This window comes from Vicugna pacos, chromosome 14 (assembly GCF_048564905.1).
Source record: "Vicugna pacos chromosome 14, VicPac4, whole genome shotgun sequence".
Classification (NCBI taxonomy): Eukaryota; Metazoa; Chordata; class Mammalia; order Artiodactyla; family Camelidae; genus Vicugna; species Vicugna pacos.
This window is the reverse complement of record NC_133000.1, coordinates 35,702,844-35,729,545: the sequence shown is the minus strand read 5'-3', so window position 1 is coordinate 35,729,545 and position 26,702 is coordinate 35,702,844. Positions and strand designations below refer to the sequence as shown.

General features: G+C 42.5%; 1 protein-coding gene across 2 annotated transcripts; it reads right to left on the bottom strand.

Annotated features, from left to right (window-relative positions):
• Window positions 1-1,713: 1,713 nt before the first annotated feature.
• LOC107032844 (trafficking protein particle complex subunit 9-like) lies at window positions 1,714-26,353 on the bottom strand. 2 transcript variants are annotated; one of them, XM_072937349.1, is made up of 4 exons: window positions 26,134-26,291; window positions 8,139-8,226; window positions 3,604-3,678; window positions 1,714-2,235 (listed from the first exon to the last, which is right to left on the bottom strand). In XM_072937349.1, the coding sequence occupies exons 2-4, from the start codon at window positions 8,178-8,180 to the stop codon at window positions 1,987-1,989; spliced, it is 366 nt and encodes a 121-aa protein (XP_072793450.1). In that variant the 5' UTR covers window positions 8,181-8,226; window positions 26,134-26,291; the 3' UTR covers window positions 1,714-1,986. The 2 variants fall into 2 exon arrangements, 1 of the variants encoding a protein (XP_072793450.1); XR_012058701.1 differs by lacking the exons at window positions 1,714-2,235; window positions 8,139-8,226 and having other exon boundaries at window positions 26,134-26,353.
• Between the last annotated feature and the right edge of the window lie 349 nt (window positions 26,354-26,702).

The following is a 26,702-nucleotide window of genomic DNA, read 5'->3' as shown; positions in this document are numbered from 1 at the left end:
GTGCATCTCAAGAAATAGACATAAACACTTTTCAGCACCTGAGCACACAATTTCCCTTTCAGGGTTTAGTGGGCTCCCATTTAATTCTATGTGAAATTTTTAAAACAACAGAACAACAACTGAGATAGGGTTTAAAGTAACTTTTAGGTCTTAGTGAAAATAAAGCCAGCTGATAGTTATCATTTTTACTTTATTTGACCTCAGTCTGTTTCTTTACCTCCCCAACCTCCTCCACAATATAATGGTGAACGTCCTCTCCTGGATCAGAAGGCTAAGTAGAAAATATCAATCACATGGAGGTGTGCTTTGTTGTTTTATTTTTTCAAAAGAAATGTGTTTCATTCATGTGATTTAATAATTAAGATCAAGAAACAAACTCTATTCAATAAATGGTAGCCAACATATGTCATCAGAGCTGCTCAGGGCTTGGCACCACGTTACACACTTTTACATGGACATGGGCCATGTGCTGTCATGGGACACGGTGAGTGGGGACAAGGCCTCTGCTCTCACAGGGCACACAGCCTGGGGGGGATGCGGTGTTCAATCATTGCCCTTTTTTTTTTAATGTACTTACAGATTATGGGAAATGCTATTTAAATAGAACAAAATGAGTCAATGAAAGTGAAAAATACAAGGACTGTATTTAGGCTGAGGGAAGACAGGGAACCTCTTTGAAGAGCTGACACTCCACTGAGACCAAAAGGACAACTCCGGTGCTGCAGGTGAAAGGAAGGGACACACTGATAAAGGGCTGATATCCAGAATATACCAAAAACTCTTTAAACTCAACGAGAAGGATGAATAACCTGATTAAAAACTGAGCAAAATTCCTGAACACACACCTCATCAAAGAAGGAATCTAGATGCCAGAGAAGTCTATGGAAAGATGCTCCACAGCATCTGTCATCAAGGGGATGCAGACTGAAACAGCGAGGTACCACTGCACACCTGTCAGAACTGCCAAAACGCAGAACACTGACAGCACCGAATGCTGGTGAGGATGTGGAGCGACAGGAATTCCCATGCATTGTTGGTGGGAATGTAAAATGGCCCAGATACTTTGGAAGACCGTCTGGAAAGTTTTTACAAAACTAAATGTACTCCTACCATATGATCCGGCAACTGTGCCCCTTGGTGTTTACTCGACGAAATGGAAACTTATGTCCACACACAAATCTGCATACAGATGTTAATAGCAGCTTTATTCATAATCACCAGAACTCAGAAGCAACTAAGCTGTTCTTTAGTAGGTGAATGTATAAATAAAATGTGGTCCAGCCAGAAAATGGACTATTATTTGTTGCTAAAATGAAATGAGATATCAAGGCATGGAAAGACATGGAGGAACCTTAAATGCATATTACTAAGTGAAAGAAGTCAATATGGGAAGATTCTGCAACTGTCTGATTCCAAATGTATGGTGTTCTGGAAAAGGCAAAACCACACAGACTTAAAGGTCAGTGGCTGTCAGAGGTTAGAGGGGAAGGAGCAATGAATGAGGTGCAGCAAGGAGCATTTTTAGGGTCACTAAGACAGATTACTCTGTATGATGTTGTGATAGTGGATACGTGTCATTGTACATCTGTCCAAAGCCACAGAGGGCACACAACCAAGTGTAAATCCTAGTGTCAAGTATGTGCTCTGGGTGATGATGACGTGTCAGTGTAGGTTCACCCATTGTCACAAATGCACGCTTTGCTGCAGTTGTCAATAGAGAGGATGCTGTGGGGACAAAGTGCATTTCTCACCCCCAATCTGACCCCAGCCACCGCTGAGAATAAAGCTCTGTGGGTGTGTGGACTGTCCGGCTGCTCTGGCACCTGAACAGCAGAGCTGAGCAGCTGCACCAGAGATCAGGAGGTTTGCAGGCCCTGAAATATTTACTCCCAAGCCCTTGACAGAAAAAAGTCTGCTGAGCCCTGTTCTACACAAATCAGAATTCACCCTGATGAGACAGGAGATCAGGGCCCAAACCAGGCATGATTAATGGGACTGAAGCAATATTTTAGTTCCAACACCTTTGCTGAAGTCCTGCAGATCCAGCGACAGACTGTAGCCAGGAAGCGTCTGCAGAAGGAGTCGGTAGCAGATCTTCCCGCCAGGCTCCAGGATGCCGGGGGCCGCGCACTGCACGGGGGCCACCCGCTTGAAGAAGGCGGACTTGCAGTGGAAGCTGATCAACTCCTTGAGCTCGGAGAGGATGCTGCACTGCTGGATTCTCTCCTCGGAACGCTGAAGCACAGGATAAAAACAACAAGCATCTGAACGAAACATGTAAGTGAAAAAATATACATAAAAAATATTTCCCATAAAACAGAGACCCGATGACACAGGAAGAAAGAGGAAGGCTGACAGTGCACTGACGGGACCGGATGCAGAAACACAGGGAAGCAGCGCTGTGCAGACCCTCCAGACCCCCTCTGGGTACCACCTCACCGCGTTCAGCCTGTCCTATTACTAGAAAGGCCCATACTCCCTGAAACAGAGGAATCTGATACCTAAAATGAGACACAGTAAAGGGAAAGAGGAAAAGGAAGGCAAAGTAAAGGAACAACAGTTCATCTAGACCCTAGGATTTGGGCGGGACTTTCACCAAACACACAACTTCTCAAAGCACAGAGCACACAGTGAGTGGCTGACAGAATGACTGCGACTTCTGCTCCTTAAACACCAGCTACCTGCCAGAACACGCTGCGCCCCTTACTGAATCATTACAATCATCTCAGAAACTATTACTACCCCGGCTCACAGGCATGGAAATCTGAAACTCGGGGAGGAATTATTATCATCCTGGACAAAGTTCCACGTCCCAGAAGTGTCAGAGCCACCGGCAGACCCTGGACTAAAATGCTCCTAATCACCACGGGCCCTGAGCCTCAGGCTGAGGCCACATCAGGTCTGCACGGGCCCAGAGCACAAGTCTGTGGGACAGGGAATGTTCCCACTCTAAGTGCCAGGCCAAGTCCCTAAGGAACCTATGAAATGAAACCAAATCCCCAAACACATTTCCAACCCACTACCCTGTCCGGGAGGACTGCTCGGCACATCTGAACTGTCACCTGTGCACAGGCTGTGCAAGGGGCACAGACAGTGACGTGACGTCCCAGTGGAAGTGGCTCAGAGGCCACTTCATCACCGGATAGACTCTCCCGGCTTCCAACGTTAACTCTCCATTCTATTTCCAACTGGAAAGTAAGTTAATTTTGTTTTCCTCTCCTAGAAACAGAGAGTGGTAACATCAGCAGGAATCTCAAGACAGAGGAAGAGTCTCCTGGTCATCTGGAAGTATAGGCCAGTGAGGGAACAGAGACAGGAATCAGAAAGACCCGAGTTCCAGTCCAAAGTCTGCACGTCACTCTCTTTGATAGTTTCCTTATTAATACAGTTGATAAAATCTAATTATGATTGTTGGGAAAACTAAATGAAATAACGTCTGCCACTAGCATACGTCTAAAATCCTCCATGAGTGTTCCAGAAATGGACGTGATCGTGGTTAGTTACTGTCTGCCAAGTCTTGGGGGCTAAGCACACATCAGCCAGCAAGAGATGTGCCAGAGAATGGCTCACAAGACAGCAGCATTCTCCAACTTGGAAACTCACAGTGTCTGAAGAACAGGCAGTGGTGGATGCTTTCGGACCCTCTGGAGGTAGCACTCCGGTGATGACTTTAAACAGCTGGGGAGAATTTAGGGGACCATAAAGTTCAAATACAGAAAACACATTCCATGTCTACAAACATTCATCTCTAGCCATGATGATTCAGAGAGGATATACATATTCAAATTTCACAAATTTCCCACATAAGTGCATCAAAACAATTTGGAAAGAATGTAACTTTCGTTTCTAGATCACAAAGCAGGGATTACAAGGTTTGTAATGAGAGCCCTACTTGTAAAACATCTGCTAATGTAACTGGGTCCACTATCTGTCATCATCATTTGAAGAGATCGATGGAAAAGAACAAAGCCAAGCTAATACGCTCCCGTCTTTTGTTTGGTTACGATGTCACAGAGGAGACGGACAGGTTAACAAGGAACCACTCTGCAGTGATCATGGAGCCGGGGAACGGGATGGGTGACAAGACGTATGACGCAGCCGCAGCTGTGCCCGCGCTTCTAGGAAGGTACCCAAAGTCACCTCGACAACGTGTCAAACGCTTGTGCCCACGTCCCCATCACCTGACATGTATTTAAGAGAAATGAAAACCTATAAACGGCCAATACCCTTGGTGGGTACACCATCCAAAGAGCAAAGTCACAGTTTGACAACTGGCCATCATTGTTCCCTGGGATTCATTCTTGGAGAACCTTAAAAACCACTTCTCTGTCCTCAAGAAGTGCTGCCTACTTGTCCTATTTTTGGCTCAGTGATACAGCACATTCACGTGGACTTTAATGTCTGCACAGATTTGACTGTCTTTCTCCAGGTTCACTTCTCCATTCTGAAGAGGCCTGAGTTAAGTCCATCCTCCGTAAGATCAATTTCCTCCAGTGACAACTCATCAAGCCTGCAACTAAAAGCCAACTTAACAGGACTGTCCTCAGCTAAAAATGTCACCCACCCTTCACTGGTTTCTTAATCTCCTTTCCTGGCTAATTGCTACAGACAAACACCTCCCTCCACCAAGTTCCCCAGCTATGTCACTTTGTCTCCCCAAAGAGAAAGTAAGGTCCATAAAAGAGGAGAAAACTCAATAGTCACCTCTGAATTCCTAGCATACAGTTATGTCAATAAATAGAACTGTAATTATGGCTTCTTTCCTTTAAAACCTTTCTGGTTATTTAAATGAGGCCTTGGAAGAGAGGTGTTTGGGTCAAGTATCTTGATCCAGAAGACTCTGGAGGCCTTATTCGGAATGGCTGTTCACTAATTCATGCAAAACACACCTTCTCATTCCGGGAGGAGCTGTGATTTACTGCCAGGAGTTTGTGGTCACTCTCATGCCAGAGCAGCTTTAAACTAAATCCTTAATTTGGATTTGTTATTTTTCCCCTCTTCCAACAAAATTGACTTTCCTTACTTTCTTGCCTTGAGGAATGTTTTTCTTCCTTTCTAATTAACCCTTTCGTAAAGCAGGCTTCTCAGGATGTGCTTGGCCTTACATAGGATCAGCCATCCAACTCCCAGTGTGAGACGCCTGGGGCTCAACTCCTGCTCTCATGCCAGGGCAACTGAAACTCAGTTCAGGAGCCAACCAGCACCCCAGGGCTTCTAAGGTTCGCATATCTCCCATAATCCCTGCTTTCTGGTTTGTCTTGGCTTCTGAGGATTTCCCCTCACTTTCTTGACAATTAGCTGTGCAGCTTGAAAGATGAGGAAGGAAGGTTTTATTTCTTAATCAGCATTTTAAGGAACTTGTGTAATGAAGGTTTTCACGAGTTTCTAGAACCCTCCATTGCCGACACAGAAAACACACTAGATATTTTCTAAATTTAGATATCATGTGCATTTTTTCTTTTGTTTTCTTAACTGCTAACGGACATTTTTTAATTAAAAAAAATATAAGTCCCCAAATAGGATAGAACCTTGAAGGGGCAAACAAATTTAAAGGGCAAAGACAGAAAAATGATAAGTACTCTACAAACTTAATAGAATACATAGACTATGGATCAGATCAGGAAATCTCAGTAACAGCTAATTGAAATATGACCATGAGGCAAATCGTCTCTCCTGTCAGGAGATGGCCAACAGAAAATAGAATTAAAACAACAAGCTAAAATTCTAAGTCTGGTTAGGTATAGAAGGCTACCAGCTAAATGTGTCTTCTTCTGGAAAAGAGGGAGGCTCACCAGCTCTTTACTGTGGAGCCTGAGCCCAGGAGAGGGTGGTGAATTGAGCTCTGTAAGTACCCAATTGGCAAAGTGAGTGATAAATAAAGAGACGTGAGCTTTGATGACAGAGATGATACTACTCTTCTCTTCTCCTTAAAGTATGTTTTCACATTCCGTGATCAATACCATGGGGTCCTCAGGGATTGAGATTATAGGAAAATGCACAGCCCAGGCCCAGACCTCCTCTGTGAGCTCGTGACACTACACTTAGATGTCTCAAGGGCACTTCCAAATCCACCTGCAAAGAGCTGACTTCAGGTGCTCCTCCCATAGCCGTCCTGCCCAGGGCCCCTGGTCAGGGGGCAAGGTCTCCCTGCCTCTCCCAGGTCAGGCCCATCACTCACAGATGTGACTGGACCCCTCCTTCAGGGCCCAGATTTCCTAGTCACTGAGTCCCACCACCCACACCTGTCCTACCATGTAATCACTGGCACTCACTCAGCACTGACTCTGTGCTGGGGACCACGCTGCACATTGTGCACAAGTTATCTCACTTGATCTCCACAGTAGTCCTGGGAAGTCGGCACATCACTGCGTTAATTGTTTAAATTGTTTCACTTCCTTGAGTGCGTCATCCAATGTGACACGGCTACTGAGCCACAAACCTGGGACTGAAAATCACGTGAAAATTGAACACTGCCACACCTTGCAGCCACCCTACTCTGACTCATCACATCACCTCCTGCCGAGCCTTCTAAATGTTTCCAAGCATTCTACAAGACAAAAGTGAACTACGAGAGCACCCCACTCCCCTACTTAAAATCTGTCAATGATGGTCCAATGTCCTTTAGAGAAAGCCCCACCGGGCCTTAGCACAGCCCAACAGCCCAGCATCCTCGTTCCCTGCGCAGCCACGCCACCTCACCCACCACGCAGCTCTACACTTGCCGTGTCTAGGACAGGGAAGCTGACTCGGAAGAACCCGGGGCTCGTCTCACTTGAACAATGATCACCCTCTTCAGTGGTCACCCTCTTCAATGCTGACTCTCCGAAAAATGTTTTCTCAGGATGAATCAATATCTTTTTCCTTACAACTTCCTGTCATTGATAATGAGCTTCCCCCAAAGAGAGAAGACTTAATCCTCAATCTCCTTATCTGTAAAGTGCGAATAATGAGGAAATATGTGAGGTTTTAAGAGAAATAATATTCATGTGAGGCTGAGGGACAATTCCCAACATACAGTAAGCACTCAATATGTGCTTAATATTAATAAGAATAGATTCCATTCCAGCAACCTTAAATCAATGTTTTATGGCTTTGTCCAACAGACAACAAACTGTTGGACCAACCCCTTTGAGCAGATTAGCAGAAGCTTACTGGGATAGATAAGCGCTGACTCCATTTACAGCTGCAGCCATCAAGCACTACGGGGCAGGGGCAGTTTGCTCAAACTCTTACATGGTGTTGGAGCATTTAGATGTAGTTACTGAATAAAGACAGGTGTTTTTTAGTCAAAGCTCCTGAAACATAAATCTTTAAAGTGATGCAAGTTGGGGTTCAAGTACAACACTCTCACTAGAAATTATTTGAAAATGATAGTCTTAGCTCCTCTGCACATCAAAAGGGCATGTTCTTAATGTATCTGACTATATACACTGAAAGAATTGTTTAAAAGAAATTAAGATGAAGCCATCCTCAATAAGCTCTCTGTATCATCTGCACAAAGCCCCACCCAAGGGTCTCATTTCTCACTTCCACATAGGTGTTCAGGTAGATTAACTTGGGTCTTGGTTTCTTATAGCAAGTGGGAGGGAAGAGTTGTGGATAGATTTATGTAGCAACTATAAACCTAGTGTATTTGCTGAGTAGGAATCCTAGAAATAAACAAACTGATATGTAGTACCACCCTTAAGAAGCTCAGCCTTTCCATTAACAAGAGCATTAAAAATAAAATGAGAGATACATTTAACAAAAATTTACAAGATTTGTACATTGAACATTTTGAAGTATCACTAAAAAAAATTTAAAAGATCTAAATATATGGAAGACATCCCATGTTCATGGAATGGTAGACAATATTGTTAAAATTGTTAAGACTCCCCAAAGTGATCTACAAATTCAGTGGAATCCCTATCAAATTTCCAGCTCACTTCTTTGGGAAAATTGAAAAACTGATCCCAAAATTCACATGGAAGTGCAAGGGACCCAGGTCAGCCAAAACAATCTTGAAAAAGAAGAGCAACGTTCCAGGACTCACTTTAAAGTTTACTATAGTTCTATAGTACTCAAGTCATTATGGTACTGGCATAAGTTTGGAAACATAAATCTATGAGACACAATAAAATATTCAGGGGGAAACTTACATTTACAGTCAGTTTTCCACAAGGGTGCCAACAACACTCCATTGAAAGAATAGTCTATTCAACAAATGGTGCAGGGACACCTGAGTATCTGCAGGCAAAAGAATGAATCTGGAATCTGAAGCCCCCCTATTTTATATAACAAATAAAAATTAATTCAAAATGGATCACAGACAGAAACGTAAAAACTAAACCTATAAACTTTTTATAAGAAGACATAGTATAAATCTTTGTGGTCCTAGGATTGGCTATGGTTTCCTAGATACAATACCAAGAGAACAAGTGATTAAAATAAACAAAAACAAAGACAGATAAACAGGACTTCATCAAAATTAAAACTATTTGTTACAAAAGACATCACCAAGAATGTGAAGTGAAATGGGAAGGGGGTAGCTCAAGTGATAGAGTGCATGCTTGGCAAGAAATAAAAATAAAATAAATGAATAAATCGAATTAACTCCCCTATAAAGAAATTGTTTTAATTTTTCAAAAAATTAAAGTGAAACGACAATCTGCAGTATAGTAGAAAAATTTTGCAAAGCATGTATCTAATAAGGGACTAGTATCCAGGATATAAAACAAATGCTTACAACTGAACAATACAAAAAAATTGACCCAATTTTTAAATTTGCCAAGGATTTAAATAGATACACAATTGGCCAATAAGCATATGAAAAGATGCTCAGCATCACTAGCCAAATCAAAATCAAAATGAGATCTCATTTCACACCCACTAAGGTGGTTATAATCAAAACATGGACAATAACAAGTGTCAGTCAGGAGGCAGAGGAATGGGAACCCTCAATATGCAGCCGTTGGAAAGGGGCAATTGTGCAGCTTCTTTGGAAAAGCCTGGTGTTTCCTCAAAAGGTTAGAGTTTCATATGGCTCAGCAATTCTACTCCTACCTATAGTGTCATCTCTCAGTATCCTCAGGGGGTTGGTTTCAGGAACCTCCCACCCTGGAATCCATAATCCAACGATGTTCGAGTCCCTTTACAATCAGCCATCTGGATCCATGAAGTGGAAACTACAGATATGGCGGGCCAACCTTTCAGGCAACAGAATGAAAACATATTCTCACAAAAATTTGCACATCAATATTCATAGAAGTATCATTCAGAGTAGCCAAAAGTTACAAACACTGTCCATCCATCAATGAATGGATAAACAAAATTACCAAGAATTGTCCCTCAAACTTTTGGTCATTGAATCTTTGACAAAGGAGGTGAGAACATACAATGGAGTAAAGACCAGCCTCTTCAGCAAATGGTGTAGGGAAAACTGGACATCTGCATGTAAATCAATGAAGTTAGACTACTCCCTCACAGCATACACAAAAATAAATTCAAAATGGCTTAAAGACTTAAACATGTAGACAAAACACTATAAACCTCTTAGAAGAAAACATAGGCAAAACATCTGACATACATCTCAGCAATGTTCTCCTAGAGCAGTCTACTCAAGCAATAGAAATACAAGCAAAAATATACAAGTGCGATCTAATTAAACTTACAAGCTTTTGCACAGCAAAGGAAACAATAAGCAAAACAAAAAGACAACCTATGGAATGGGAGAAAATATTTGCAATGAACGAGACTGACAAGGGCTTAATTCCCAGAATATATAAACAACTTTTAATCTTGATAAGAAACAAAAACAAACAATTCAATCCAACAATGAGCAGAAGACCTAAAGAAACATTTCTCCAATGAAGACATACAAATGGCCAATAGGCACATGAACAAATGCTCAATATCATTATCAGAGAAATGCAAATCAAAACTACAATCATGTATCACCTCACACCAGTCAGAATAGCCATCATTCAGATGTTCACAAACATTAAATGCTGGAGAGGATGTGGAGAAAATGGAACGGTCCTATGCTGTGCTGGGAATGCAGTTTAGTGGAGCCATTGTGGAAAACAGTATGGAGATTCCCCAAAATACAAGAAATTGACTCCCCATAAGACCCAGCAATCCCACTTCTGGGCGTATATCCAGAAGGAGCCCTAATTCAAAAAGACACCTACACCCCAATGTTCACAGCAGCACTATTTACAATAGCCAAGACATGGAAACAACTTAAATGTCCACTGACAGATGACTGGATAAAGAGGTTGTAGTATATTTATACCATAGACTACTACTCAGCCATAAAAACTAATAAAATAATGCCATTTGCAGCAACATGAATGGACCTGGAGAATGTCATTCTAAGAGAAGTAAGCTAGAAAGAGAAAGAAAAATACCATATGAGATCGCTCATATGTGGAATCTAAACAAAACAAAACAAAACAAAGAAAGATAAAAATATCTACAGAACAGAAACAGGCACAGAGACATAGAAAGCAATCTATTGTTACCAGAGGGGAGTGGGTGTGGGAAGGGCTATATTGGGAGTTCAAGATTTGCAGATACTGACTATGTATAGAATAAACAGTAAGTTTATAATGTATAGTACAGGGAAATATATTTACATCTTATAGTAACTTATATCGAAAAAGGATATGAAAAAGAATGCATGTATGTTCCTAAATAACTGACGGGTTGTGCTGTAAACAAGAAACTGGTGCAACATTATAAACTGACTAGGCTTCAATGAAATTATTTTTAAATAGACCATAAACAAAAAAAAAGGAAAAAGATATTATTAAAGAAAAAGAATTAATTTCTGTTACAGGCTGCAACATGGATGAACCTTGAAACTGTATGTTAAAATAAGCCAGACACAAAGAGAAATACTGCCCTTTTAGATGAAGTGTATCTAAGTGTTCATTGTAATATTCCTGTTAATTTTCCAGATGTTTGAAGTCTATCAAAATAAAAATAAAGTGTATTATTCATTAAAAACATAAAAGGATTCCTCACAGGAGGGCTTTAAATATTAAATGAAGAAAAGCATGTAAATCTCCTGGAACAAAAGTTTTCATGTCCACAGTCACTGCTGTCACTGCCACTCAGAGGGTGGTGCCTGCGCTGATGAGAGCTGCCTCCACTCACTCCCCTGCAGACAGGAGTGAGGGCCTGGTCTCTGACAGGCAGGGTGACCGTGAACCTGGGTCAGACACAGCCACTCCCCAGACTCTGGGTTAACCACCTGTCTTATACAAACTGCTATATGTAACGTAAACAAGCTACAGGGATGTATCTTACAACACAGGGAATACAGCCAATGTTTTACAATAAATATAAATGGAGCATCTATTGTACACCTTAAACTTATATCATATTGTAAATCAGCTATAGCTTTATAACAAATTAAAAAATAATTTAAAATTGTTATCACTTTAAAATTCAGTTCGGTTTTTAAGTAACTACTAAACAGCTTAGAATGTATAAAAGCATTTAAGGGTGATAAGTTTGTTTACATATTTATTTACTTTCAGCCCCCTGCTAAAAGAGAAGTTAAACAATTTTTTAAATACAGCTTAACAACCATAACTACAGAAAGACAAAAGTGAGAGTGGAGAGAAAATGGAGATTCAATACTTAAATGAAGCCAGGGGGAGGTAAAGTCATAAAAATGGATGCCATGAAGTCAGGGTAAGTGTTAAAGGCTAACTAGAAATTCAGCTCTAAGATTCTTGGCAGCTAAAACAAAAACAAAAAGATGATGGGGCGGGTGGTAGAGATCAGTGGTAAAGCGTGTGCTTAGCGTGCACGGGATCCTGGGTTCAAGCCCCAGGGCCCCACTAACAGACAAATACACCTAATTACCTGCCCCCGCAAAAGAGCCCCAAAGAAAAGAAAAAGAGGAATTTCTTTCCTAAAAAACCTGATATTAAATTTAGATTAAATACTTAAAAAAAAGGAAAAAGAAAAATAGAAAATGATGAGTGACACAAGCGATAATGCCTGTGAGATAAATCTGCGGTGGCTGCTGGCAGGTCCCCATTTCCCACGTAGGAAAATCTGAAACATCCTTCTCACCACTCAGAGTCATCCTCAGCCCACACCACAACTCCCCCTGTTAAATGCAGGAGCACAGGCAGGGCCTGGCCTTTGCTCTTTCTGTGTCATCACAGTGAGACAGGTTGGAAGGGGGCAGGGCACAGCCATTCAAGGAAAGCCACGGCAATTAACATCAAAATGGTGAAGGATTCAACCCCCAATATGCCTTGAGGCTCAGGATGAAGAGATTTAAATTCTAGCTGAGCTTGAGCTTCATTATACACCCATTGTAATAGTAACATGGTGAATAACACGCCCCCAGGCACCATGGCAGTCCCAAGGCTAGCCACAAAAGGTCACAGGTTGAGAAATGGCCGACTCCCTGGGAATTCCATCCCCTTGCCCTTAGGCTGGTCCTTCTACTTATTAGCATATGGAACCACCAAGCCCATGAAAACCAGCAACACAGAGCTGCCTCGCTTTCACCCCTTTCTCTCCCTCTTCGGAGAAGACCCACACTCTGTGGAGTGTGTACCGACTTTTAATCTGAGCATCCAACCCCCACACCTCATGGCGTTTCTCTTGCTTTTCAATGTATCTCTCTGAATAAATCTACGTTTACTCAATAGTGGTTTGCTCTTGAATTCTTTCCTGCAAGAAGCCAAGGACCAACATCTGGTGGGGCACTTCCCAGGGCCTCAACCCAAGCCTGGGACACAGCCCTTCTCATGACCCACATTTTTTCTTGTATCAACAGGACTGGGTTGTGAGGGGAGCTCTGAGGCCCCAGCTAAGGGACAGAAGCAGCCCCCAGGGCTCTAATTGGCGGGCAGCCCCTCCCCCAGCAGGGGCCCTGGGGTCGGCCCTGTTCTCTGTGGTTCCCTGTTGTGCTGACTCCTCAGACAGAGAGCGTTCTCCCTAGGCCTGTCCCCACAAAACCCTTCTCTCCAAAATACAAGCACATCATGTCACAGTCCTCTTGTTCAACCAGGAAATGTTCAGCCCACTTTTTTCTTCCCCAGTAAAGAACCAAACTGTCCTCCCTCCCATCCCACCACTTCTTTCTTTGTGAGAACTATGCACTCCCCACACACCATCCTGAACGCAGGTGCCTTGCTGGCTGGGACGGAGATGTTTCAGTCTCATACAGCCTGTGTCCTTTCACTTTCCCCTGTCTACCTTAAAAAAGCCTTTCCTGAGTCTCCCACCCCTCTGATTCTGAACTTCACAAAGTGCTGAGATTGTAGTCACTATGTGCAAACATCCCAGGTTTTGGCAAGGTTTCCTTAGCAAGATCTTCATTAAGGAGATGCATCAAGTTGTTTAAAGAGGCTATTCTTACATCTGAGCAGAGAAGTGTGCATTAAATTTAAATGGCTTGGAAGAGAGAGTTAACCAGGGACAGAGAGGTCGCAGGTCCTAGTCAACAGTATCATGAGGCAAAATGTTCTTCAAAGGCTCAGAGTGGCTTCTGAACGTGGAGTCGGCAGGGAGGAGGTGCCAGCCAGTGTGTGGGGTGAGTGACACAGGGTACGCTCCCCCAGCTGGGGAAAAATTGGATTTTGTCCTAGTTTTCCAAAACAATTTCTAACTACTTTTTTCTCTTGTTGTCACATACAATTTCCTACGAATTAAGAAAATCAATGTCAGTCATTTGGGCTGCTTGGGATAAGCTACAGGATGCCATTCACAGTGCTGGGACATGACAGCCACACCAGTCTAGGTTGAAAGACCAGTGGAGGTATTTCCAAAGTAATCACGGGCATGCAGCAAACTCCCCAGTTTCAATTACCTCATATCAAAGGTGGGGCCAGTAAAACTACCCAGCAAAGTGCGTGATGATTTTGACTGACATCTGTTTACTGGGTAAGTGCCCATGACAGCTGCCGCTTAATGGAGAATGAGTATGATATACGAGTCCCAGTGTACCTGGTCACACGCACCATGCCTTCCTGCCTTGGTGCAGCAGCAGAACTTGTTTAGCTGAGATGAACGCCCCCAGAGCTGCCCCGACGGGAAAACTCCCAGCTCTGCACGGCGAGACGTGCTCCTTTCCTTCTCAGAACTGATCACAGTTTGCAGTCGTCTGTTTTTTTTTGTTTATCCCTTTTGTAACTGCCTCTCCTCCGGAGATTTTGCTCAAGCAGCACAGGACCATGTGTGTCTTGCTGCCTGCTGGATATTCTGGGCTGGGAGACAGCTGACCCCACATCTGGCTCTGGTGCTGAACGGAGAGGGCAGAAGGCCCAGGGGCCCATGCTGAACCGAGGCCCCTGCACCCAAAATTATGGTCTGACTTTGGGCAAATTACACAGTCTTCTTTACCCTGAGATTCCTCATCTGTCCATGAAAATAACTGACCATGGCACACAGAGTTACAAGGATTAAAGGAAATCACCAAATTCACAACCTATTCAAGGGGATACCAGTGCATCCTCAACAGACACATGCTGCCTTTACAGCTCTGACACACGCCAAGCGGGACGGCCGCACACAGTGAACACTGCTAAGTGCCAGTGTGTTAAGTGCTTCACGTGTGCCATAATACTCTTTACAACTTACAACAATCACAGGAAGTAACCAATATTATCATGCCCATTTCACAGATTCACCAACAGGTTAAGAAAAGTTGCATTCTAGTCCAAGGCCCTACGGTGAGGAAATGGCGATTTAAACCTGAATCTGAGCCCAGGCCTGGGCTCCATCTCTCTCCCATGCACCCGACCACTTGCCTATGAAATCCACCTTTCCAAAACACAAGTTTGCAGCCAGCCAGCTCTTAAATGCAATGTGTGCCACCGTTTCTCAATGTTGGTTAATTACTATAAACTGTTGTCAAAAACCACTAGAGTAAACAAAGGTGGACTCACGTCCCTGCCCACAAAGAAGAGGAATTCTGCCTTGCCTTCTCCTGTAATGTGCAGAAACCCTTCCCTACACCACCAAATCCTTTTGTATGTTTCATCCATGTTTATGTTTGCACACAGCTTATTAAAGTAAAATGTACCTGCAGTAATTCTACCTCGGTTCCTTTGCAAGGTTGCAGATTATCCATAATCAGTCTGTGAACGAAAATACTATAATGTGAATGAAAATAATGCAACCATGTTAGTAAACAAAGAATGCTGAAACAAAGTCATCAGCGGTTGCCGCCACCACCCAGCAAGGACAGGCCTGCAGCCCAGCCTCTTCAGCCACTCACAATGGTGCCCTCTGAGCACTCAGAGAAAGAAAGGACAGGATTCTGGCCCTAGATAGCTAGGTGCTTGTCTAAAGAATGAATTCATTTAGTCCAAATGTTTGCTTCCTGCCATACATAGAAAAGCACTAAATTCTTGAACTTGAGATACCTGGCTGTCTTTAGATAATAAGCAATCTTTTATTGTTCCAACTACCTGGTCTTTGTTATAAAGCTCCTATATATCCTAGCTCCTCCCCTACCTCTTTGGAGCAGTCCCTCTGAGCGATCTGAGAGGCTGTCATCCTGACTCGAGTCCTCCCACCAAACAAAACTTACCTCTTAACTTTTAGGCTGCACATTTATTTCAGTCAACACAACTTACAGCAAAGCCAGGAAGAAGTGAATATTATCATGGCCATTTTACTGATTCACCAACTGGTTAAATGAGGTTACATTCTACTCCAATTTCCTCTGGTGCGGAAATGGCGATTTAAACCTGAAGCTGGGGTGCCCATGCCTGTGCTTATTCTCTCTCCCATCTACCTGATCACTTGCCTGTGAAATCCACCTGTCCAATACACAAGTTTGCAGCCGGCCAGCTCTTAAATGCAATGTGTGCCACCATTTGTCAATGCTGGTTAATTACCATAAATTGCTCTCAGAAAATGTTACAGAAAAAACAGGTGGACCCAATTCCCTGCCCACAAAGAAGAGGAATTCTGCCTTGCCTTCCCCAGTAATGTGCAGAAACCCTTCCCTGCACCACTAAATCCAAACGTATGCTTAATTCGTGTTTATGTTTGCACAGGACTTACTAAAGCACAAGGTGCCTGCAATAATTCCATCTCGGTTCCTTTCCAAATATAGAGATTAGCCGAAATCAGATCCTGAACAGACACAACTCATCAAATCCTCAGTGAAACACACTGGATCAAGAACAAAATGCATGCCCTAGTCCAGAAAACTGCGGGTTCCTCTTTCTTCCTGTCATTATATAATCCCACCAGAACTCATTACTTTGCTGTCTGCTCATCTGGAAGACAAAACTCAGAGAAGAGTCAACTCAGCAGAGCGCCCTGCTGGGGAGAACACCCCGCAGCAGCACTGCTGGCTGCCTGCCCTCCCGCACGCTCTGCTGACCCATAGTGTCCTCCGTGGAGACCAGGCCAACAGAGCTGTTCCCAACAGCTGCAAAGTCCCACACATTAAATAAAATCATTTTATTTTATAAGATATGTTACGTATATACCCATCTCTGAAAACAGCTTTGCCAGAAGCCAAAATCTTCAACATTAATCTGCAAAGGCAATTCCGGTCTCTAAGGGAAAGCAAGTCTTAAGACGATGCTAAGGCATCCAAAGTCCTCTCCAGGACCATCAACCAAACTGCTTGCAGGTGTGCAGCTGCAGGCGGCTACATGTCCATTTTTAAATCACCCACCTCCTGCCCTCGTGTGCTACAATGTCCCTCCAAGCCCTCCCATCTCAGGGTAAGAGCAGCCACTGCAGAACCTTGCAGGGCAGCACTGGTTGGACTGGACACAGAGGATCAGAACTAAACTAAACCTTCTGATGACACGAATTTGTCACTCTGTCAGTTTACAGATGAAGATATATACAGAGATGTGGGGTGATCTTGCTCAAAGTCACACAGCTAATAAGTGGCATAGTCTATAACTCTGCTCCTCCCTGCAGCTTGATGCCCCAGCTGGGACTCCCACAAGGTTCTCTCATGCCTGCCTGACCAGTCCTTAACTGTCACTCATTACTCAACACAGAGTCTGTCCGCAGCCTGCCTTTTCAGCTTCTTTTCCCTCCAGTTTCTCAGGAACAAGGCTGCTCCGGCCACTGTATGACTTCCGGCTCCCCGAACCCTCCGTGCTCAGGCCAGTCATGCCGGTGCATCTGGCCCCCTGCTTAGAGGCTCTTCCGTGTCTGCAAGTGGATTTTTCCACTCTCCGCAGGGACACCCCCTCAGGGTAGCCCTCCCCTCGCCCTCAGCATGGCAGGTGTCCCAGGCCACATCCTGAGCTGCCCCATTAAGACTCCTTGTGCCCAGGCCTGCTAGTCAGACCAGCAGCTTCAGAGCCCGGGGTTATGCCCAGGTCACCCAGCAGACCTACTGGCCATCTCCCAGCCCCTACCCAGCAGGTCACTTGGAAGTCACAGTTGGTGCCCCACCCAATCCAGAAGGCTGTTCACTTGCCAGCACCGCTGATGACTGGTTTCCAACCTTTGATCAGTTTCACACAAAACAGCAGCTTTCACTTTGAAGCGGTGTGTTTTCCCATCTGCTGTCCATCCTTACCGGAAACATCAAGGGAAACCAAAAGGCCTTGTCTCAACCCTTTTCTGATGACACATTTCCACCCACAATACTCACATTCTCAAGAAGTTTGGGTCCACGTGGTTTTGTTTCCCTTAGGGTAAGTGGCTCAAAAGACTGTGGGATTCTTTCTCTTTTGAGGGTATTTGTTGGTACTCAGTTTATCCGCTTTAATCTGTTTTTGTCTCTCTCTTCAGTGTCCCTGGCATTTGCCACTTCTCACTCCCTACAGCAGCCTCCATCCCAACTTCTAACCTAGGAAATCAGCTGTGATGAGGGGCCCGGGGGCAGTCACAGAAGATGGAACTAAGGCACAGACAGACTACATAATTTGCCCAAGGAGATCAGCTTCAACCCCCAGCAATGTGTGTCACGTCCCTCTGTTTAACTCTTATGCTAGATTAGTTAACTTTTAATTGATTATGGTTATAAACAGATGAAGTATCAAAATACATACAAGGACACACATCAACTCTAAGATGTTCATTAACTCCACTATTTTGCTTCTATTTATTTTATTTCTATTAAAAAATTAAGAACCTCTGCAGTCAATATAGCAAAATGTTAATGGGTTTCAAATCCAGAATATACAGGCGTAAGTGTATTACTCAAACATTTTTGTATATTCACAAGACAAAATGATTTGACTGCCTCTCTCCCCTCCCCCCTACTCACTACTGGCTCTCACTTGAGCTCCCAGACCACACATCTAACAGCCTTTCATTTCACCCACAGCTGAACTCATCAGTTTTCCCCCAGAACTCCCTCTGCAGCTTTCCCTCCTCAGAGCACAGTAGAACCATCATTTGCCTTATTAATCCACCCAGAAACCCTGGCCTTACTCCATCCTACCCTAACAGACATCATTCATCCTTTCATTTTACCATCTAACATGTCTTCAATCTGTTCGCTTTTTCCCACTGACCGTCCCACCGCTCACGTCGAAGTCATCAATACTGCCCACATGGACTCATGAGTCTCCCAGTTGCCCCCCAGCAGCTCTTCCCTACTTGAGACAAATGGGATTCTGTCACTCCCGTGCTTTTAAGACTCTTTTCAAACCCATTGTTCTTAGAAGAAACTCCAAGTTCTTCACCTGGTGAAGGTCTTTGCCATGAAACTGTCAGCTCAGGGAGGGCAGGACCCACCCTCTCCCCTCAGCCCCGCCCTCTGGCACAGAGCCAGCTCGGGAGGACCTGCTGAGCTAAACCAGCATTTATCTGAACTCTGGTCTTGAGTTCTTAGCAAACTGCTTCACTTATCCATACAAATCCAAGGTAGATTAGAAAGATTTTAGATATATAGCTAGACTTTTGATTTGGGGATTTTGCACTAGCAACCTACAATTACATGTTCAAATAGTTGTCTTCTTAAAACCACACCCAGATTTAAATAGTATCTGTGAAATGACTTCGGAATAAAAGGAACTGTACTTTCACAGACTTAATGTTTTATAATATGAACCTGGACAGGGTCACAAATGGAACCGCCTAACAAGTGACAGAAGACGGGTTAGAGGCATAAAGCAACAGGTCGCAAGGAAGGTAAGAGCAAAGTTGTTTCTCCAAAACCCCCTAAAATCCTGAAAGAACCGAAAATACTGAATTTTGAAAGTAAAGACTATCATATAAAGAAATAAAATAATCCTCTTCATCAGGGTTTCAAGATCTGACTCCAGAATTTTTAGCATGCCATACTGAATACTAGCACAGAAACATCAGATGGACTAGTGGTGAGTAAGTTCCAGGAAAACGGCAGTAATTCCTCCACTTGTAAGAGGACACACACTCACTTTTCGAAGGTGATTGTAAACCACATTCTGGAGAAATTCAGAAGATTCAGGCTCCGCTTCTAGATGGTGAGGACATGGAAGGACGGCTTGGATGCAAGCTTCTAACTGAGTCACCGGCATTCTTACACAGCAGGGGGAAAAGGAGGCCCCCAGTCAAGAGCAGAGATGTTCCTGTCATGTCTCGCAGGCCGTGCCTTGGGGACTCAGTGTCCTGTAGTAGTCCGGCCCCAGGCAATGATCCGCAGCGTGGCCCACCAAAGAAGGAGGGGCACTATTCTTTAGAAAACCCACCCCTGATCAGGGCAAGAGGGGCTGGTGGGGTTGAATAAACCTATAAATACCCACAGAAATACACCTGCATTCATTCAAGTGATACAACCAAGAGTAGCAGGCTATTTTATAAAATTTCAATTGTCAGTGGAAATTTTTTCATTCCTTTCTGCTTGTCCTCTGCACTCTGAGACAGACTTAGGCTCTCTCACACCTGCAGCTCTGATGCAATAGTTGTGAAGTCATTTTACTTTGCTGCGATAGTCCTTGTTCCCCGTGTCACTGTGTCTGTCCTCTCTTAAAACAGTTGGATGTCTTCCTGGATCTCTCCCTGAGTTCCTTGCTCCTGCTTCTCAGATGCTAAGATAAAGGGCAAGTGAAGACACATGACGAGAAAAGGCACTATGGACTTGAACAAAGTCCTCAGTGACCCCCTAGGTGAGTGCTGCCCACCCCTCAACTTCAGTTCTCAAGGTTCTGCCCAGGGTGATATCCAGCCAGGAGAGTGGCCCAGGCCAATTAAAAGCTGTGTGGCTTGGGTGCGGGGACAGGTGCATGAGCTGTTTCCGGAGCCGGGCCCCTGCCCACCTCTGCTCCCCTCTCTTCCGAGGCCCCGCTGCCAAGCTCCCAGGCTCCCTGATATTCTGTATTTCTCTTCTACTCTACTCCAAACACTTTTCCTCTTCCTTTTTTCCCTAATTATCCCCAGCTGGAGTGATTTTTCAGTCACAGTATCTGAAAAAATTCCTATAGCCGAAAAAGAGTTCTCCAGAGGTAAATGCCCATATGCTGGTTCCTGAATAGAACCCCAGGCTGGGGGGACCCTCACCAACACTCCTGGGGGCATTAGACATGTTGCGGGGTCAACCACCCTCAACAGGAGTTTGCTGATACCCCAAGGCCCGCACAGCATCCCTGCTCACAAAAATGTAGTCAGCCCACTAATCGGTTATTAAGAAGAAAAATAAAAAATTGATTTTGTTTCTTACTAAAATTATTTATGAGATGGAAAAAGAAATTGTAATAGGAAAGAAGAAATCTGACTCCGTGTTAAATCTGTTCCTTTGGCTTTAAACCTGTGCCCTGTTTTCTAGGCTCAGACTTGCTAGCTCTGCACCTTTTGTGAAAGAAAGTTGCCTTTAGCCTGAAATATACAGGACAGCCTATTTTCCGGGCTCTGATCGTTAAGGATGTTAGCTCTTCTGCACTTATGTAGAGACTTTCAAGTTGCAAAATTGAGAATAACCTTTGTTTTGTTGGAGGTTTTACAGAGGCACCATGATTTGACCCAAATGGGCAGCTACAAGAACAAAGGATACCAAGGACAAACAATTCATACAGGAAGAAATTTGCAACAACCAACCACACCCCCTCCCCTTCTCAGTATAAAAGGAGCCTGAATTTTGACTTGGGGAAGAGGGTTCTCCAGGACATCAGTCTTCTTGGCCTGCCAGCTTTTCAAATAAAGTCACTATTCCTTGCCCCAACCACTCATCTCCCAATTTATTGGCCTTTCATGCGGCAAGCAGAACGAGTTTGGACTTGGTAACAAAATACATTGGAGGTAGTATGTCTCCACTGTTTCCTCATTTCCAATATGTAGCATGCACATCATATATGATCTAGTGCAAATAATTCATCAAAGACAACAATAACAAGAAACTCACCTAGCTATCAACACTGAAGTCACAACCTATTAATTTTACATGCCATTTAACCACAAAACCAAAAAACTTAATATACAGACTTGATTCCATGTAAATAAAATTATTTCTAGTCCTTCAAAACTTTCTTTCTTTTCTATTTTCTTTTGTTTTGCTTATTGAAAGGAAAATAAAAATCAAATCATTTTATTTCACGTATTTTTGTTATAGCTACATATTTTAAATTCTACAAAGAGATTTAAATTGCAACAAAAAAGTTCATATATTAGTATAAATATATATACAATCAATGGGGATTAGGAAAAGAATGGACATTTACTAAAAATCCACTGCACATCCAGTCTTTTACAAGCATATCCTGGAGTATAATCTCTATGATCCAGGGGCCCCCCACCCCCATTCTCATTGCCAATTCCCTTAGTAATCAACTACCAAGGCACCAGCATAGAACCACGCTATCAGTATTTTAGGTATAAGTGAAGGAATTAGCTCATTCAATTCTAAAACAAAAACCCTAAAATAAATACTGAATTTATTTATAGATAAAGAAAATTGGACACAAAAAGGTAAACTTTCTTCCTCACTGTCACAAAGCTAGTAACTGGTAAAGGCAAGAGTTGAACTCGTCTGCCTGATTCTAAAAACAAATGTGGAAATCTCATTCCACTTGTGATGTCCAGCAGCACAGCCTATCACCCTATCTTTTTAAGAACTTGCCCTAGGCAGCCTGAGACAGCACCCCATTCTTATGGAACTCAAAGGCAAATGATAAAAATAAGAATTTTATATCTAGTAGTTTTCTTAGCTCTCATTTACATAAAGTGTCAGCAGGTCAGCAGAAAAACTCTGGGAAATGTGAGTGGGTCCAGAGCTTTTTGCTCATAAGAAACTCAATCTATCAGGACAGAGTGACCTTCCCATGAGAGGCCACATGGACATAAACTAAAGGCAGCTGAGCAATGAAAACTAGCAAGACCCTGGAACTCAAGCAAGAAGGATCCCTGACATCCCACACCCAGTTGCCTCTTCATCCGTGTGGACACGATGGCAGAAGACCCAGGTTATGTCCAAGTTACACCATCATGAATTCTCACCCATAAAAAGTTATGACTCTATGTAGTCTTAAGTCATTTACAACTTAAATATGATGACACCGGTGTCTCAGCAGAATCTCTATGTCTACACTTCCCCTCTTCTAATAGGAGAATAATTCTATGGCCACAGAGAAATCCAATAAAAAACCATGCATGAAGCCAGGATAAAGTCTGCTTAAGAGACTTTGCTCTCACGCTCAGTGAATGAAAACTCAGAAAAAGTGGTCCTTCTCCCTCAGCAAGTGGGAGGTAGCCTGATGTGTGTGTGTGTGTGTGTGTGTGTGTGTGTGTGTGTGTGTAAATCAAATACAGTCAATTATGGGATGTGAACAGATTTTTTTATGTCACTGTTATTTCAAGGGGATAAGTCAACCTTTAAAGTAATTTGAATCTAGTGTTCTGAGAGAGTCTCAGGCTCTTTTGTTGGAGGAAGGGAAAGGAAAGGAGGAAAGAGGTTAATGAAGCAAAGGAGTAAGAATACTGCTAGGGAAAGGCAAGACATTAATTCTGTTCCTACTTGCATCACATACAAATTAGGAACTGGCTTTGCCCCAATGTCTTGTCGAGCACTGAGTTGCAGAAGAAGCGACAGCCTATTTTTCACTGAGCTTGTGATTGTATGTGGCATCTTATAGTCATAAATAATTTACCCTGAACAAACACTCTAGCAGCAGGCTGTAATCCTCCTGTTTTGAGAGACAAGAAAACAGGAGTTCAAAGAGGGTATATAACTTGACAAAAGTCAGAGGACAAGTAAAAAAGAGAGGATGAATTCAAACTCAGATCTGAATGCAGAGTCTGATATTCCAACTCCGAGGACTGGAAAATCCTTAACACACAGGCTCCCCAGCTTCCCTGCAGTGTTCCTGGCACCAAGCATTTCCCATGGCGATGGTTTCCAGTTCTCACAGACACAGCACTCTGTGCAGCCAATGACCTTAATCGGACATTGATCATCTACCAGCCACGCCCACTAGGCTTCACAATAAAGGCAAGAAAGCTGGCTTTCAAGTGCATACAAAGCCACCCCTGGTCTAACCTGGGTTCTTCTGGGGCTTCTCCAGCCTAAAGGCAGCCATGAAACTGCTCAAAGTTTGTACATGAGCCACACTACCTCTCTCCATCTGTCTCCCCACCTGTACTACTTAGCTATGACCATTTTGATAATCTTGGAAACAAATTTTTAAAACAGAAAAGAAAGGATTCTGGAACAAGTACTTTATACTTCCAATTTTAAATGACAAGTTACAAAGTGAGTATTTACAAACCGAATCTGCCATTCTAGGTGTCACTTTTTAGTAGTCAGAATATACAATAGCAAACAATTCTCACTTACAAAATTAACAAAAACATAAACAATAATCTGGAATAAACTCAAAAATTATGCCCATGTTGTAAATGAAGAAAACTACTGGACTGTACTGAAGGGTAAAATAAGAGGTGTGAATGTAGAGACATTAACATATTGCATGGAGGAAAGCAGTTTTGTAAAGATATGTAAGTTCTCCTAAATATAATTCAAAACTTACTAAAAAATCCAATGAAAACTCTTATCTGAATTTTTTTTAACTTGAGCAAAATATTTTTGAATTCTTCAGGAATAATAAAGTGATAATACTGGCCAAGAAATTTTGGGATGGAAGAAAAGAATCAAACACAAATCACACTGTCAGATATTAAATAAAGTTTTACAATATGTAATATATGGTGCTGGAATAAGAAAGGAAGATTGATAGAAAGGAACCATTAGCTCAAAAAGAGACTCTAGTGTACATAAGTATTTTGTACAGGTGGGATTTCAAATCAAAGAGAAAAATATGAGTTAAATAATTGTCCTGGGAAAATCAGAGAATCACCTGGAAAGAATAAATTCTATTCCTGTCATAATGACCACAAGAAAAATTACAGATAGTGATGTAAATATTAAAAAGTAATAATAACAGTAAATACAACACTTTGCTCATATTAACTCAACTTATCCTCACTATAACAAGAACTATTATCATCTCCATCTTAGAGATTAAAAAACCTACAAAAGAGATTTATTTCATTATAAGAAAGTATTTCTAAGAATAATGCCAAAGATAAAACACATAAGGAAGACATTTACTGTCTTATATTTTGGGTCACAATGAAAATAAAAAAACCTACTTAACAAAATGAAAGGCAAGAAATGACATGAAAAAGCTCTGTGCCACCTGTTGATGAAGACAAGAAGTTAATGTTCATAACATACAAAGAGCTGTCACAAAGCAACAAGAAGCTCCCTCACTTAACTGTGTGCAAAGAACAAAAGGGATCATTCATTTATAAAAAGTCAAATGGCAAATGAGTGAAAAATGCTCAGTACATCACTGGTCATCAGATGCAAAGTAAAACATTGAAAAAGCACTTTTGCTCATCATATTGGCAAATATTTGTAAAAGATTTTCTAGATAGTGTCCATCTTTGGGAGAACAAACTGTGAGCGAACTTTTTGAAGGACGACATGTCAATGAATATGTAAACTTTAAATAACGTGCATACACACTGACTCAACTCCACTTCTAGGAATCGTTCCGTTTAGAAGAAAAGAAATCAGCTCAAAAAGATGTACTCAGCAAGGCATTTACACAGCACTGTTTACAATGGTGGGAAGAAAAGCTGAAGTGAAATCATATTCAGTGATAGAGAATTGGTTACATAAGTAATTCTACATCTTTTCACTCCCCACTGGAGAAGGAATTTCTAGAGTCACTTGAAAGGAGCCTGTGATGAATGTAAATGTCACATCCAGGGACTAAATTTCCAGAAGCCTTAACTAATGAAATACTCATACAAGATCACAGGAATGTCTGTACAAGAAGGATGCTAGTCAAACATCCTTTCTGACAGTGGAAAGTGGAGAAAACCTAAGTGTGCACCATCAAGACAATGATGCAGTAAATCACGGCGAGCTGCGGGCCCTGAGGGAGCCGGCATTTTGGCGTGGTCCAGGGCCTTGTCCACAGCACTCTCCTACCAAAGTTGTCCTTGCACAAGAGACCACACCTGCACATCAGGAGACCCCTCCACTCTATCTGAAAGGACTGGGAGAGTATTTAGTGGGAGAACGTCTATGATACACCCCTGAGTGAATAAAGTGAGCTGTAGAAAAACATACAGTATGGTCTCATATTTTAATAAAACATATATACAGACACATACACAAAGATTTCTCATATACTTGTGTGTGTTTGTGTGTGTGTGTATGTATATGTATATATATATATATATATGTCATAGGCAAAAAGGTCATGAAATATATACACCACATTGTCAACAGCTTTTACTCACAGGAAATAAGGGGAAGGGAGGTAGGGACCTTCCTGTACCACCGCTGTTCACTTTTCAGTATTTCAGTTAGGTATACTTGGAATTTAAAAGTTTATTTAAGTCTGAAGTAAAATGGACGATACCTCCACAAGACAGAATGCTATACTGGTCATTAAACATCATGCCAGGGGAGAGAGAATATTTTAGAAAAACATGTAATAAGCCGAATGGAAAATGGAGGTCTCCACACAGTAAATAGGCACAGACTGCTCGCTGGTTTTTATGACAGAGGTGATACATACTGACAAAAAGAACAGAAAATAGATGTTAAAGTGTAATTAGTATCTCTGAGTAGTGGGACTAGGAGAGCATATTTTGCCCCTTTTTTCAGACTTATTATATTAAATACACATTATTTTTCATCTGAAAAACATTTTTAGATGTTTAGTACAGCACATTGGAAAATAATACACGTGTACTTACAGAAACAAGTAACTAGGTGACACCGCAGCAGCGTCACACAATGTAGAACGGGCGATCCTGATTAACACCGCATAGATACATAAGGACCCAAAGAGTGAGAGCACCTGCTGTAACAGGGCATGGCCCCCTTCTATTTGTCAGTTGTGTCTTCAGGGCTGAGGCAGTTCTGAGCATGGCCAGTGTCAGTGCTGGTGTCTGGATGGATGCCACTGGAGGTGAGGGCGCCTGCAAACAGACAGGAAGAACAGAAATCATCCTCTGCTTTTTCTGTCTTGTTTCCTTTTTACTTTAAAAGAGAGGCACAAATAAGATAAATTGTATACCTTCCCTACTGAAATTTCAGTAATGAAACAGTTTTTAAATCCTTCACAGCTTATAATGTGCCTATAACTGTCTTTCCAACAAAGCATCATATTTATTAAATGTTAATTAACTCAGTTAATTAACTACCTGTTGAAAACTTCTATTAAAGAACATGAAATGCACTATGTGAAAGCACCACGCCTGCAGTGACCAGTTCAGCTGTCTTGACGGTAGTGCAGTCACTCCCACCACCCCGTGGCCCTGAG